Source organism: Octodon degus, unplaced genomic scaffold (assembly GCF_000260255.1).
Source record: "Octodon degus isolate 3935 unplaced genomic scaffold, OctDeg1.0 scaffold00111, whole genome shotgun sequence".
NCBI classification, from domain to species: Eukaryota; Metazoa; Chordata; class Mammalia; order Rodentia; family Octodontidae; genus Octodon; species Octodon degus.
In genome coordinates this window covers 6,438,099-6,453,814 of record NW_004524687.1, presented here as the reverse complement: position 1 = coordinate 6,453,814, position 15,716 = coordinate 6,438,099, and the positions used below count along the sequence as shown (strand labels likewise).

General features: G+C 37.7%; 1 protein-coding gene and 1 pseudogene across 2 annotated transcripts in view; one reads left to right on the top strand and one right to left on the bottom strand.

Moving 5' to 3' along the window:
* Agtpbp1 (ATP/GTP binding protein 1) overlaps positions 1-15,716 on the bottom strand; it is a 262,969-nt gene that overhangs the window by 199,645 nt on the left and 47,608 nt on the right. For both annotated transcript variants that reach the window (XM_023699137.1, XM_023699138.1), the window contains exon 3: positions 10,095-10,219. In XM_023699137.1, coding sequence (XP_023554905.1) covers positions 10,095-10,219 — 125 coding nt within the window. The remainder of the gene's footprint in view (positions 1-10,094; positions 10,220-15,716) is intronic.
* On the top strand, positions 10,313-10,854 carry LOC111812067 (annotated as a pseudogene).

The window sequence follows — 15,716 nt, the reverse complement described above, 5'->3', positions numbered from 1 at the left end:
ATGAGAAGAAAGATTTGTATTAATAGTATTTGAACAAGATACCATGTCTCCATCTTGTACTAGGAATAACCACTAAGAAGATAACAATATGCAATGTATTAATTATTGAAACTGTCCTATTAATCGACTTTGGAACTGTCTCATTGCTGTTTCTCAATAAAATTAATTAAAAAATACAGTAAGATAGGGGCCAGGGAGATGGCTCAGTGGAATAAGCGCTTCCCTGGCAAGTGCAAGGGCCTGAGTTCAATCGCTGGTTCCACAAGAAAAAAAAATACAATAAGATTTTTAAAAAATCTTTCCAAGAACATTAAAAAAATAAATAAAAATGTAATACAGTCAATGAAAACTAGAGAGTGAACCGTTTAGGTTTCCACTACATGGCTACCCTGTGATGTAACAGTTTGTTTGCTTTTTTTTAATCACTTAAATACTTAAGTAGTACATGCTTTTTCCAAAAATTTGGAAAGTACAAAGTCTAAAACAAAATTAAAAGCTCTCAGGGGCCAGGGTGATGGCTCGGTAGAATAAGCACTTCCCTGGCAAGCGCAAGGGCCTAAGTTCAATCCCTGGTTCCACAAAGAAAAAAAAAAAAAGCTCTCATTTTACTCCTATTCTACTGAGAGACTATACTAAGAATTCTGCATGGATCCTCCCTTTTTGTGTTTTACCTTGCACCTAAAAATATTATATACAAGCATAATGGTTTATCTTGTATAAAGTAAGATCTTGGCCTTAGAGGAATTGAGTAAAATTTATACTGTAGTTAATATGTAAAATTAATGTAACCAGGACAACTCAATACATACATAATATACATCCCAGTACCACAAGATATGCTGGCCCCAGGACCCCAGATTACACACATAATATATATCCCATATATCACAACTTTTCAGCGTTCATGAAGAAAAGCCTACTAATTCAGTCATGCTGACTCATTTATGCATCATCTCAGGCTCCTTCTGTGTACCAAGGACTAGGTGTGCAGCTGACAGAAACCAGAGCTTGCAATGTCTCTAATATGCACTACCAATCCTTCCGCAGAAAACATCATTCACTACTACATAAAAGGCTATTTTCAAGCTCTCTGCAAACGTTTAACAATAATGGTTTCAGGCTAGAGAGACAGCTTGACAGTCTAAGCATCTGCCTGGCAAGTGCAAGGATTGGGTTCAATTCCCAGTACCACAAGATATGCTGGCCCCAGAACCCCAGCACACTGTGCCGGCCACCAAAACTGGGTATGGGGGGCATATGCCTATAATCCCAGCACAGGGAGGCTGAGACAGGAGGAACACTACAAGGCCCAGCTGTGTCCCCTGTACCAAACAGATAGACAGACAGACAGACAGACAGACAGACAGACAGACAGAGACAGACAAACTCAATAATGGTTAAAGTCAGCCTAAAGGTTAAAGCTACAAGAGCTTCTGTGAGAAGTTACCACTAACATGTATTTTGCTACTACATTCTACTTTGGCCATACTGAAGTTTACCCAACCAATCCATCATGGACTGATATTCAGATGGTTCCCTGATTTTTCCTATTACAAACAACACTGCAATAAAGCTCCCCAAACATTCCTTTTGATGCTAGGCTTTTTATTTCAGTCAAATACATTTCTTAAAGTAGAAATGTCTCATTAACGACTAAAAAACATTTCAATTTTTTATTTGTACGTTTGCAGTATATAACAATCATGCTCCTTATGGAAACTCAGCACATGTACATAATAAATCTCGATTCTTTTTTCACTCCTTCCCCTCTGTTCCTCCCCGTAGCCTCATCTATTGATCCCCTTCCACTTGCAAAAGATCTAGCTCACTATTTCTTTTTTTAATTTATTATTTTTTATTCATTTTAATGAGAAAAAATAGCAGAGTTTCAAAAGAGGTCAGTAGGACAGTTATAATAAATACATTATATTGTTGTCTTCATAGTAGTTATTTAAAGGACAAGATGCAGAAATATCTTGTCTAGACAGTATTAGTACAGACATTTCTTCTCACTGAACTAATAGAAGGTAGCTGTGTATCTATTCTATTTTATATATATTTTTTTTTCACTATAAAATGGGCATTTATGTCCCCCTTTTTGGTTTTGTTTTTCGAGATGGGTGTTCCATTGTTGTTAGAGAAGCTGTATTTGGAAAACTATGCCAGTTCAACTATTGTAGGTACTTCAATTCAGCAAAATAGCCCAATATAGTCCAATAATCCATAACAACAGTGGGTTTTGGGCAGAACTGGCAAATGTCTGAAGTTGTTGACTTGAGCCTTTTACAGCTCAGAGTTATATAGTTTAGCATATTACTATGGCATTACTTTCTATACCTCAAGGTAACACTTTTCTGCTGGGTGGTTAAAACCAAGTTAAAGCAAGACCTATATAAGTAAAAATGTTACCTCACTACTTACTATCTCTTGTTTCATTCTTTATTTATATTTTAGTTTTATGTGAAACCATGTGATATTTAACCTTGTGTGTGTGATTTATTTCACTTAACATTGTCATCTCAAAGTATATCCACTTCACTACAAATGACTCAAATTTATCCACCTTTATGACAAGAGCAGTGTTCCATTGTGTGTAAACACCACACTTTCTGTATCCATTCATCTGCTGATGGACATCCAGGCAGCTTCCAAGATTTAGCTAGTATGAACTGTACTGCTATTAAACCTGGCTATACTTGTATCATATAATATCATGTCTTTAATTCTTTCGGGAAGATATTACAAGGAATATACGGGGTCAAATGGAATTTCTAGGTTTAGTCTTTTCAAGTAAACTCCTCAGTGATTTCCAAAATGGTTGTACTAGTTTATATTCCTACCAGAGAAAAAGAGTTTGTTTTTCCCTGCAGACTCACCAGCACTTGTCATTATTTGATTTCTTGATGATAGCTATACTATGTGGAGCAAAATGAAATTTTATTGCTACACTTATGTGTATTTCTCTAACAGCCACTGATGTTGAACACTCATGTATTCACTGGCCATTAGCACTCTTACTTCTACAAAGTGTCTGGTCATTTCAATTATCCATTGTTTGAGTGAATATTCTATTTTGGATGACCTAATTGTTTTTAAGTCCTTTCTATATTCTAGATAGGTATTAGCCCTTGTTCCAAAAACTAGCTGGTAAAAAAATCTTTTCACATTCTGTAAGCTGTCTCTTCACTCTGTTGGTTGTTTCCCTTGCTGCATAGATTTTTTAATTTGATTTGATTCCATCTGTTGACTATTAATGTTATTACTTTTGCAACTGAGGTTTTTTTGTTTTTTGGGTTTTCTTCATTTATGTATTTGGTACAGTTCCCACTACACAGTTCAGACTCGTAGTAATCCTCCTATTTTCAGCCTCCCCAGCACTGGGATTAGAGATGTGTGCCACCATGCCCAGACTTGTTTGCCTGGCTCAGCGCAGCCCAGAGGCGGGTTCAGCGTGGCTTGTGAGAGAGGATCAAACCCTGGCCCCTGCACTTGCCAAAGCAGGCACTTAGTCCACTGAACTATCTTACCAGCCCTTTGCAACTGACGTTCTGTTCAGAAAGTCCTTGCCTGTCTTCAAGAGTTACCTACTGTATCTTCCAGCAGACTAAGTTTTTCTGTTTTAACATTTATATTGTTCACCATTTTGATTTTAGTTTAGTACATGGTGATATATATGGGTATAGAGTGAATTTTCTGTGTGAAGATAGCCCCTTTATCCCAGCATCATTTAAAAAGAGGCTGCTTTCCTCCACTGTATGTTTGTGGCTCCTTTGTCAAATATGAGATACTTGAATGTGCGCAGGATTGTTTCTCTATCATCTATTCTGTCTCACTGATTAACATGTGTTTCTGTACCACTACCAGGCTGTTTTTACCACTATACTTAAAATCTGGGATTGTGATGCCTCTGCCTTGCTCTTATTATTGAAGTTTGTATTATTGTGGGTTTCTTCTGGTTTCCATGTGAATTTTCGGATTGTTTTCTCTAGTTCTGGAAGGAATGTTATTGTATTTTTATTAGGACTGCATTAAATCTATATATTAGTTTTCAAAGTATGGCCATTTTGACTATATTGGCTCTGGCAATCCAGGAACAAGGTTATCTTTCCATTTTCTGATGTCCTCTTCAATCTTATTTTTAAGAGTATTGTGGTTTTCATTATAGAGGCCTTTCATGTCCTTGGTTAGTTCAATATTCAAGTATGAATGTTTTCTTGATGTTACTGGGAATGGTACTGTATTAATTTATTTTTCAATTTGTTCATTATAGGTATAGCAAAACACTACTAATTTTTTTGTACTGACTATGTATCCTGATAGACTGACAAATATGGTTATTCTAAGAGTCTTTTGGTGGAATTTTTGTGTTTCTTACATAGATCATGTCATCTGCAAACAATAATAATTTAAATTCTGGTTAGGATAGACATACAGCTACTTTCTCTTATTTCAATGAGAAGAAAGATTTGTACTAATAGTGTTTGGACAGGATATCATGTCTGCATCTTGTACTATGAATAACCACTAGGAAGACAACAATATGCAATGTATCAATTATTGAAACTGTACTATTAATCCGTTTTGAAACTGTCTCATTGCTACTTGTTTCTCAATAAAATTAATAAAAATAAATAAATAAATAAATAAATAAATAAATAAATTCTGTCTTTCCAATACTATCCTTTTTATTTCTTTCTCTTGCCTAACTGCTCTGGCTAATGTTTCCCAAACTACACTGAACAGGAATTGTAATAGTGGATATTCTTGTCTTGTTCTCGATCTCAGAAAGCTTTCAGTTTTCACACATTTACTAGGACACTGGGAGGAGCCAGAGAAATAGCTCAGCAGTCTAAAGCACCTGCTTAGGCAAACTTAGGCAAAGGTGCAGGGACTGCAGTTAGATCCCCAGTACCATATGTCACACCAGCCCCACCCCCAGAGTGAGCTGAGCCAACCACCTAAACAAACAAACAAATAAATAAGTGGGAATAGCTGTCATAAATGCTTTTATTAGATTGACAAATGGTCTTTATCTCTTTTTTTGACAAATGGTCTTTTTATAACTATTTTAAGGGGCTTTATCATGAAGGAATATTGGATTTTGTCAAAGGCCTTTTCTGCATCTACTGAAATAATGTGATATTTGTCTTTGCTTCTGTTTATATGATGGATTATATTTACTGCTTTACATGTCTACATATGATGAACCATCACTTGATCCCTGAGATGTATGATCCTTTAAATGATTTGATCAGTTTTGACTTGAATAGAATACCACCCTGTTTTTGGATTCCTGTTGCATGAATATCTTTTCCCATCCTTTTATTTTGAGTCTGAGTTTCCTCTTTGGTTAAATGTGTGCCTTGAATATCGTACACTATTGAGTTTTTAATTTCATTCTTTTGTTGTGTCTCTTGACTGGAGAACTGAGATCATTCACATAGAGTTATTACTGAAAGGTATTGCCCTTTTCCTGTTGTTGATTTTTTTTTTTTTCCTGTTGTTGATCTCCTTTTTATCTCCTCCTACTTAACTGCCTGGTGTATTTATCCTAGTAAGACTTTTTTACACTGTGAGCTTTATTGTTTCTTTCTAGAACATCCTTCAGAAATTTTGTGGAGTGCTAGTTTAGTGGTAATAAATTTCTTTAGGTGTGCTTAATCACAGATACATATTTTCCTATGAATTTTGAAAGAAAGTTTTGAAGGCTGTATCAGTCTAGGCTAGGAGCTGGTTTCTTTATGAGGCTGAAACACCTAACTCCAAACTCTTCAGGCAGGCCTTTAAGGTGTGTGTTGACAAATCTGCTATAATTCTAATGGGGTTTACTTTACAAGTTGTTACTTTTCTCTAACAGTTTGTAAAATTCAGTCCGTGTGTTAGATTATTAGGATCCCAGCTATAATATGTTGTATAGGAGCTCTTTTCTGATAGTGAGTATTTGGGGTTCTATATATCTTACTTAGATGTATTGAATTATTTTCCTTTTTTTTTTTTTTTTTTGGAAAGTTTTCTATTACTATTTCAATAAACAGGGTTTTTCACATCATTTGTACTGTCTTCTGACTTCCCACTAATTCCAATTAATCTTTGTCTTCTTTGTATCATCTAAAAGCTATTGGATGTAGTTTTCATATAGTCTTATTGTTTTCAAGGTATTTTTCTCCAACAGCATCCCTGTCTTCCTGTTCTGACACTGTCCTCACACCAATTGTTTCTACTAGCCATACTTTCAAGAGAATTTTTAATATACTTAATTCCATTTGGTACCTTTTTAAGGACTATAATTCTCTGCTAAACTGGTCATGCATGTTTTAGTTTATCTTATTTAGCTCAGATAGCTTTTTATTAGCATCACCTTTAGACTCACTGATCATTTTATTAAGTCCATGATCTCTTTAGTCAACTTCTCTGAGCTTGCTGAGCATCTTACTGATTTGCTTTTCTTAAATGTTCTAACAGTTCAGTTTTGTGGATTTTAATTTATGACCCCTCCCCTTCACTAGCCCATGTACTAGCTCTGGGGAGTTCACAGTTTTTAGAAGCATTTTGCTGCATTGTCCGCTCATGTTTTTAATTAGCATTTTGGTTTTTTGGTTTTTTGGTTTTTTTTGTTTTTGTGCTGAGGTTTGTAAACTGATTATAGTGGAAGACTTTGTTGCCATAGGGAGATATCTTTAGTATGTGTCTGCTTCTCAGTGATGCACTTTGGGTGTAAGCTTTGCTTCTGACCCAAGATTCAACCACCTCCATTTATTTTGCTGCGGTGTCTTTGACCCAGCACATAAGTTTCCCAGGAATAAACACAAAGGCACTCCAGATACTGGCATGCAAAGAAAACCAATCAATACTGACAACTATGCCACACTGGCAAGAGCAATAAACAGTAACAATGATAGTGTCAAAAATACTAAAAAGGGATTTATAATTATAAACACTAACACAAGCCAAATACTGACATAAATATGTAAATGTGCAAATATGACATAAATATGTAAATGCTGCAACTATACCTCCATTAACAACCCAGTAGTATTCAAGAGTAATGATACAGTTTACTATGTGTGGTGTATTTGCCAACTGTGGTCAACTTGCTACATCCATCTGAACTGAACTAGCTTGGTGCTGGGTGTGGGAGGCCCACCTGAGGACTGTTGGCAGGAGCATATGAGGCAGAACTAGAGAAGCTGTTGAGAGGCTGTCAGGAAAATTGGAGAATCTGTTGGGGGAACTCTCAGAAGCTGCTGGTTCTCCATGGCTATTCTGCTGAATGACCTTGTCATGCTGGCTTTCCTGGTGAATTTGGTTGTTCTTGTCAGACAAGGAGCTTGGGACCTCTTTGTTCCTGAGGGTGGCTACAGTTCACTTTGTGGCACTCTGATCCTCACTCTGAGGATCCCTTCCTGGTTCTGGAGGGAAAGGCGGTATACTACTCATTTCCTAGAGAAGCTTGTCGCATTGGCTTTCCTGATGGGAGCCCAGCTGTTCTCATCCTCAGAGGAGCTCAGGACCTCACTGCTGCTGACTCTTCAGAGGAGATCTGGTTCATTCTTTGAGCATTGTTTCCTGGCTCCAGTACAGATCCCTCTGCCTACTAGCACAGATCCTTCATACCTCTGGCATAGACTTTCTAGCTTCCACCACTAACCTTGGGACCTTCCCAGCACACATTCTGTGAAGTAGGCTTGCATGAGAACTGTTGTGGGATCTAGGCCTCCAGATGGACTTGCGGAAGGCATTATGAGCTCTAGGCTTTCAGCTGGACTCATGCAGGATATTAGGATACAGGCCCTCAGCTGGATTCTTTGGTCTTTAGTGTGTGGACAGATTTCCTGTACTCTTGGTATATGATTCTTTGCAAGACTTTTTATAAAATAATTTTATAAAATGTGTCCTGTACAGTATTATTCCCTTTGTGAAAACCCCAAACCATGATACTATGTAAAGATTCATAAAGCTTAATGATTATACAAATAAAGGGGCTGGTGAGATGGCTCAGTGGTCTAAAGCACGTACTTAAAACAAGCTTAGCAAAGCACAGGGACCGTGGTTCAATTCCCCAGCACCACATGCCAGCCAGCCCCATCCCCTGGTGGGCTGAGCTGGCCACACACACACACACACACACACACACACACACATAAATAAAATAAAATTTACCAAAAAAAAAACAACAACAACAAATAAAGTTAAAAGGGTTAGGGGCACGGAGACTGAAAAAAGTAGAATCTCAAAAATTAACCCATAGAAGATAAGCAGGAAAAAGAAATGAGATAAAGAATTCTACTGGGGAAATTAAAAAGGGAAAAAAAAAATTGAAAGTAAAACATTAAGGTCCATCCCCCTTAAAAATCCTGTATTTTGGGGGGCCGGCCTGCTAGCTCAGAAGGCTAACGCACCTAGTTAGGCAAGTGCAGCCCCAGTCGGCTGTGCTGGCCCCACCCCTGGGCGCACTGAGACAGCGATGGAGACTGGGCGTGGAGGTGCATGCCTGTAATCCCAGCACTTGGCTGAAAACAGGAGAATCACTATGAGTCTGATTTATGTAATGAGACCCTGTAGACCCTGTCCTAAATAAGAAAAAAAAAAATACTGTATTTTTGAATGAGTAACTTCTTTCCAACATCTACAGTCTTAGAATTCAGCAAGTCATGATTTTCTTTGCTTAGCTTTACAGCCTGTGGGTTTGTGAGGTTTCTTCTACCAGGCTCCAGAGGTTTCTACCTATACATCCCAGACCATGTCAACCATCCAAGTAGAAATGTGTTCTTGCTCACACTGGTAGACAGAGAAAGCAATCAGGCCACTGGTCTCTGATGAAGGTAGACACCAGGTCAGAGTTCAAGCAGACTGCTGGACCTAACCCAGCCCTTTCAGATCCATCCATCTCTGAAAATCTCACTCCCTAGACCTGGTTTCACATTACAGAGGCCAGGGGCCATACTTTTCCCAGCCTGAGCTTTATCTTTTCAGGGGCTCTAAATCTAACCCACATCCTCTCCATGGCTGCCTAACACTGAGTGGTCACTGTGGGAAGGTAATAGTGGAAACCCTGATGTGGAGCTGTTCCCAATATGGCACTGACTAAGCACTCTCTGGTGTTATGGCAGGCACTGCCCTGGGATTCTTCTCTAACATTAACCTATCATGAAGGAGTCACTTTCAGAGTAAAACCCCACTATTTTTGTAGATTATAGTATCCATGGGCTTCTCTAGAGGCTAATGCTGCTGCCATGTCCTTTATTTCTCTCTGTACCTGCCAATTCTCCAGGTCTTACCTTTTCTCCCAGGGTGTTGGTCTTGTCCTGCTAGGTACACTTTAAATTTGCAGAAGCACTGCCAGATTATTTTCTCCAAAATTTGTTCCAAGTATTATGCTCCAAACAGTATGTGTGAATACACTGTCTCCTAAGCCTTTCAAAAGCATCAGATGTTGTCATTCCCCTAATTTCTGTCAGTCTTAGTGTCTTTGTTGTTTTCATTAGCAGTTCCTGAATTTTAAAGTGGTAAAGAAACCTTAAAAATTATCAATTGTTTGCATTTCTTTGTCTTTCAACTATAAATTTCTAGCCTCTCCCAAGTAGACAGACAATTAGGTTACACTAAATGAGGGACAACCTTTCACTACTAATATGTTGCTGGCTGACTAATCCAAAGTACTATAAACAGAAACACTACATTATACAACCTCAAGGAATCCCACTACTTACAGTAGCAGGTGGCAACATAGGAAGAGGGGCAGTATGAGAGCATATGTTCAGCGGTGATATTACCTAACTAGGCATACACCTGTAATTCAAGCATTCTGGGAGGCTGAGACAGGAGGATCAAAAGTTCGAGCACTGGGTAGGCCTAATCAAGACTCTGTCTAAAAACTTTTTAAAGTTTAAGTAGATGTGGGTACTGGGAATGTAGCTCAGTGTTGAAGGCCTTGGGTTCAATCTCAAATATTACAATAGAATAGGATAAATGATAGAAATAAAGAGGGATGGGGTCAGGGTAGAGAAACAGCTGAGAACATAGCTCAGTGCAAATGCCCTCAGTTCAATAAAAAATGCATTTCAAAAACAAACAAAAAAAAAATTAAAGCTTACCTTGACTTTGAACCAGATGAAGAATTTTTGATGTAACATGTCTAGCAGTGTCTGATTCTGAAGATTCAGTACTGATCTTCTCCAGCTGAGCCAAGAGTCCCACAATCCGTGAATTATTGGTAACACTAAAGAGGATGTTACTTTATATTAGAACATATTTCATATCAACTCTAAATTCAATATTATAAAGATCATTACTCTTCTAAAAACATTAAAGCATGTCACATTTCCTTAACTGTTTTGTAATTATTGCTAAAATCTGATTTAAGAAAATATTTTCAGAAAACTACAAATCACAAATGTGCACTGAGGGATAACAAGATAGCAATGGAGACACGGTGGAGCTTCATAAACTGAAGCTTGCTGAACTAAAGCAAGAATGTCCTGCACATGGTTTAAAAACCTAAGGAATAAAACAAAGCTCATCAACAGGCTCCAGGCATATCCTGAAGAGTGTGCCAAAGAGGAGGCAAATGAACATGTACTGGGAGATGAAACAAGAAGAAGAACCAAAGCCTGTAGAACTGCCCGTCAAAGAAGAAGAACCTTCTGAAAAAACAGTTGATGTGATAGGCTAAAGGAAAGAGCACAAAGAGTTGGTCTGAATGTCTCTTCAATCTCTAGAAAGTCTGAAGATGATAAGAAGCTGAAAAAGAAGAAGGAGAGATTCGGGATTGTCACAAGTTCAGCCGGAACTGGAACTACAGAGGATACAGTGGCAAAGAAAAAGAAAAGAGCAGAGCGCTTTGGGATTGCATGATGAAAAGTTCTTCATGCTGTCTCTTCTCTGGTGGTTTCCATTTCTGATTCTTCTTGGTCACATATATACCTAAGTGCACAGTCATGTGCCTGTGTTCTGCCTCACAGTGAGAGAGCATGTATACCAGGTACATCTGAACTCTAGCAGCAATGTGACCTACTGCTGTTTCAACTTTAAGGTTGTTGTGGTTTTGTTTTTAATTATTTTGCTTGCCAATAAAAAAAAAAAAATAGAAAAGAAAAAAAAAGTGCATTCAATCCCAGTTCAGCGATTTTATATCACAACCTGCAAGTTCACCTTTCCACTTTCCAAGACTTTTTACACTGTCTCTGCTCTTCTCATGACTCTGAAAATCCCTTCTTGCTATCCCACTCCACTTTCAATTAATGTCTGCTTCAGAAAATAGCTATAAAATGAAACAAGAACATACTCAGTTTTTCCACCAGTAGATCTTTAAACTTACCTGATTCTCTACCTATATTATATTCTTTGTTTGCTGTTCTCTTTCATTATGCAAACATTTGTACATAGTCATGTTCCAGGTGTTGCCAACACGCTATAAGCAAAATGAAAATTTGTGTCCCTCATAAAATGAACATTATAATAACAAAGTCAAATTAAGTACATTGTAAATTATATAAGATGTCAGTTAGTGAAAGGTGCTTTAAAGGAAAAGCAGGTTAGAGAAAAATGAAAATGTAAGGGAGGGGCTGGGGAGATAGATCAGTAGAATAAGCTCCTGCCTGGCAAGCACAGGTTCCTGAGTTCAATTCCCAGCAACACCAAAAAAAAACACAAATGTAAGGGAGAGGGGCCAGATTTTAGAGCATTCTGGGAAGACTGAGAAGGAATCATTTAAGGATAGTTCAGATAGAAGCAAAAAGTTAAGAATAAGCCCTGCAAATTCCAGCAGAAAGCAGGAGTCACAAACAAGCACCAAGACCCCAAGGCAGGAGTACACCTGCCACATTCAAAGAACAAGGAGGTAGCTGTGTGGCCGGGGCCAACTTAAAAGGAGATGAGTGGTCACGGATGAGGTCAGAGATGCTTATGGACGTGGCAGAGAAAACAAGAATCTTGCAAAGAATTTTTTGGATTTTACAGTGAATGTAGGTAGTTTTTGAGGCAAAAATGATGTGTTCTCTCACTTTAAAAAACAAATGCTCTCTTCTGCTTCTTATGCTGAAATTCAAAGAACAATTCCTCGCTACATAAACTTGACATTCAACTTATCATCTATCTCTCCCCTTCAACTGAATCATTCCTATCAGCACAAAAATATGACTAGAATCTTCTGCCAGTTCTCTGCTATTCCTTGACAACAATGTCTGTACCCTACATTTAATCACATATTTCTCACTTTTCAAACTTCTGGTGTGACTTCTACACCCTGAGGTCTCCCAAAAGCCTCACTTCTATCCTTGTATTCAGCATCTCAGTGCCATCAAAGCCAGACAGTCCTTTTTTCCCTCAATTCGCTCTTTGGGATTCAGTAACTCCATACTCTGATTTTTTTCATATGACTGCTTCTCTTAGATCCTCTACCACACCTCTAGATGTTGAAGTCTTCCCCCACAACACAACACTGCAGCAGCCTGCCTCTCTTCACTCTCGCTACTCCTTTCCTGTGAGTGATCTCATCTAACCCCTCATCTATAATTATTTTACATGTATAGATTTATGCAATCATAAATGTAATCACATAGCTATCTAAAAATCCTTTAAGAGATTTGTCTTAATCTGTATGTTTTGAGCATTCTCTTCTTCCTCTCACAATCTGTTTGCTGAAAAAGCTCAAATGTAATACAGCTTCCCCCATTCTGGAATTCAAATTACAAATCATTAATATCATTAGAGTGCTTCTGTAACCTATACATTTCTTGCAAAATGATAACAATCTAAAGAGGCAAACAATATCTGTCTGTTACCCCAGCCATCACTTCACTACAGGCTATAAAATAGTAATAACTTTACGTCTGCATTCCATCCTTGTTTGTTAACTGGAGTGATTCCATGAAGTAAATTATAAACAATCCCATAAAGATTCTTTTCTGTATTTGGTTGTCCACAAGTAGACTTAATCAAATAAAAGCAAAGATAACAGTAATTTTGTGTATGTGTGGTTTTCTGAGACAGCATCTCACTCCAGAGTGCAGGCTGGCCTGGAACTCACTATCCTCCCACTTCAGCTTCCCAAATGCTAAGATGACACACATGCACCCCCATGAGGGACTGAATTTTTTTTTAATATTTAGTCCTGTGTCTACGGGGTACAAGGGTCTACACGGTCTCACTACATAGTGATTCTCCTGTTTTCAGCTTCCCAAGTGCTGGGATTACAGGTGCACGCCACCACACCTAGTCTCAATCCTCATCTCAGGGCACCCTGGGGGCAGGGCCGGAACAGCACGCTGGGGATCCAACCCTGGCCCCTGCACTCTGCCCAAGCAGGTGCTTTAGTCCTCTGGGCTATTTGACTGGCCCTTTGAACTTTTAATTTACTTATGTTTATCCATTTTCAGAAGAATTAGTTCATTCCTTAAACTCCTCCACAGCGTTAAACGATGTGCAGTATTTTAATTTCTTATAACAGGACTCATAAACATGTTTGTTATGTTACCCACTACACATATTAATAGTTAATTTTCCTATCTTTGATCATTCAGAGCCTCTTCAAGTTCTATATTGAGTCCTTTAATAGAAGTATTTAATAATAAACTGTCTTTATAGTCTCACAAAGCATTTAATGACCAGCAATTCTCAGAGTATGGTTTACAAATTCTGAAGATACCTGAGACATTTTCAGAAAGTCACTAGGTCAAAACCCTTTTTCATAAAATACTAGGCCACTATTAACCTTTGACAATGATTGACACAGGGCCAGGGAGATGGCTCAGAAGAATAAGCGATTGCCTGACAAGCGTGAGGCCTGAATTCAATCCCTGGTTCCACCAAAAGAAAAAAAAAAAAAAACAATGATTGACATTTGCACTGATGGTCCAAAGGCATGGTGAGTAAAGAGCTTACAACACAAATTCAAGGCAGTAACAACAAACTGTACTGATGCTCACTTACTCCTTGACTACTGTGCATTCACAGATCCTAAAACATTTCAACTTCACCAATGAGAAGATATCAACTCTTAATATTCTTGGTGTGCACAAAGCACTTCTGATGTAGTGATGTGACATCTTGGGAGACAATATTTGTGCAACTGAACTGCAAGCTTAACTAGTCACAGTTTTCATAGAACATCATTATTCAAAAAGCAAAAGATAAACTGATTACTCAGATACTATGGCAGACATTTTTAAGAAAATAATCAAAATTATTATAATAAGGAAATGATTGATGTTGCCAATGGTAAAATTTGGGCTTCTGAGCAAAAATCGTAATTCTAAAAAACATCAATCTACCATCATGAGCTCCATGGCTTCCCAATATTTAAAAAGTGTTCAGCATTAGAGATTTTTATCAGTGGGACAGAGCTTCCCTAGCAAACACAAAGCCCTGGGTTCTAGCCCGACAGACAGACAGACAGACAGACAGACACACACACACACACACACACACACACACAAATATACACATACCATTAATCAACAGTGACATTTAAATGTAATTTTTATTAATTTTAAAATGTACATTTAAAAGGGCTGGGGAGATAGCTCAGTAGAATAAGCGCTTGCCTGGCAAGCGTAAGGTCCTGAGTTCAATACCCAGTATCACAAAAAATAAAAAAATAAAGCAAAATAAAATGTACATTTAAACCATCTCCATAGCTCACTGAATCAGTATTTTCCAAATGACCCATTCATGTTACGAATTCAAACATGGATAAAAGAACCATTCAACATTCAAGCCAGATCAATGGATTTTAATGTAACAGAGTATAAAAAACTCACAATTGAATTTCAGATTCTGCAATGAAATTTTATCAGAGAATATCCATTTAAATTTGAGTTTCAAGGGCCAGCCAAATAGCTCAATGATTAAAGCGCCTACAAGCAGGCGCAGGGGCCAGGACTTCAATAAGTTTTTTTAGTTATCATTAGTTTAACAATATAAAGAGCCACAGAAATAGCTCAGTGGTCTAAGCACTTGCCTAGGCAAGCACAAGGACCAGGGTTTGATCTCTGGTACCACATGCAGTGCCAGACCCACCCAAGATACGCCAAGCTAGCCACCAAGACTGGGCGTGGTGGTATATATCTATAATCCCAGCAGTGGAGAGACTGAAACAGGAATATCACTATGAGTCAGAGCTGCATAGTGAGATCCTGTTCCTGATACATTAAAAATATATATACATATATATGCATATATATACACATACACACACACACACACACACACACACACACGGACTGTGAACCCAAAAAGTTGAGAACTATGATACTAGACTCTGCACATTTTATGCTCCTGATCTGGAACTGACCCTTTCTCCAAAAATCCCTCATTCTTTTTTTCAGAAATGATATGCAAGATACCACAGTTTTTGTGAAACGTGGAACAAATACATTTTTTTCATAAATTTATATTAACCCAGATTTGACAAAAAAATTTAATCATGGTAATTCTGAAATTTAATAATGGAGTAGCTTGATTTCTCCCAATTATTTTTTCTCTGAAAAAGCTATTGATTTTTCTATCTAAAAATGACTATGTAAAAAGTTCAACATAAAACTATTTAAAAAGTATAACACAAGTCCTGTTTCATTGCAAATTAAGAGTTCATCAGTTACACCAAGAAGTTCAAATTAATTACACCACTACCAAAACGCTTGAATCCAAATAACTTGTTTGATCAAGAGTCAAGCTTTCCCAAATGATAGCTAGAAGGAGGAATAAATTGTTGAAAT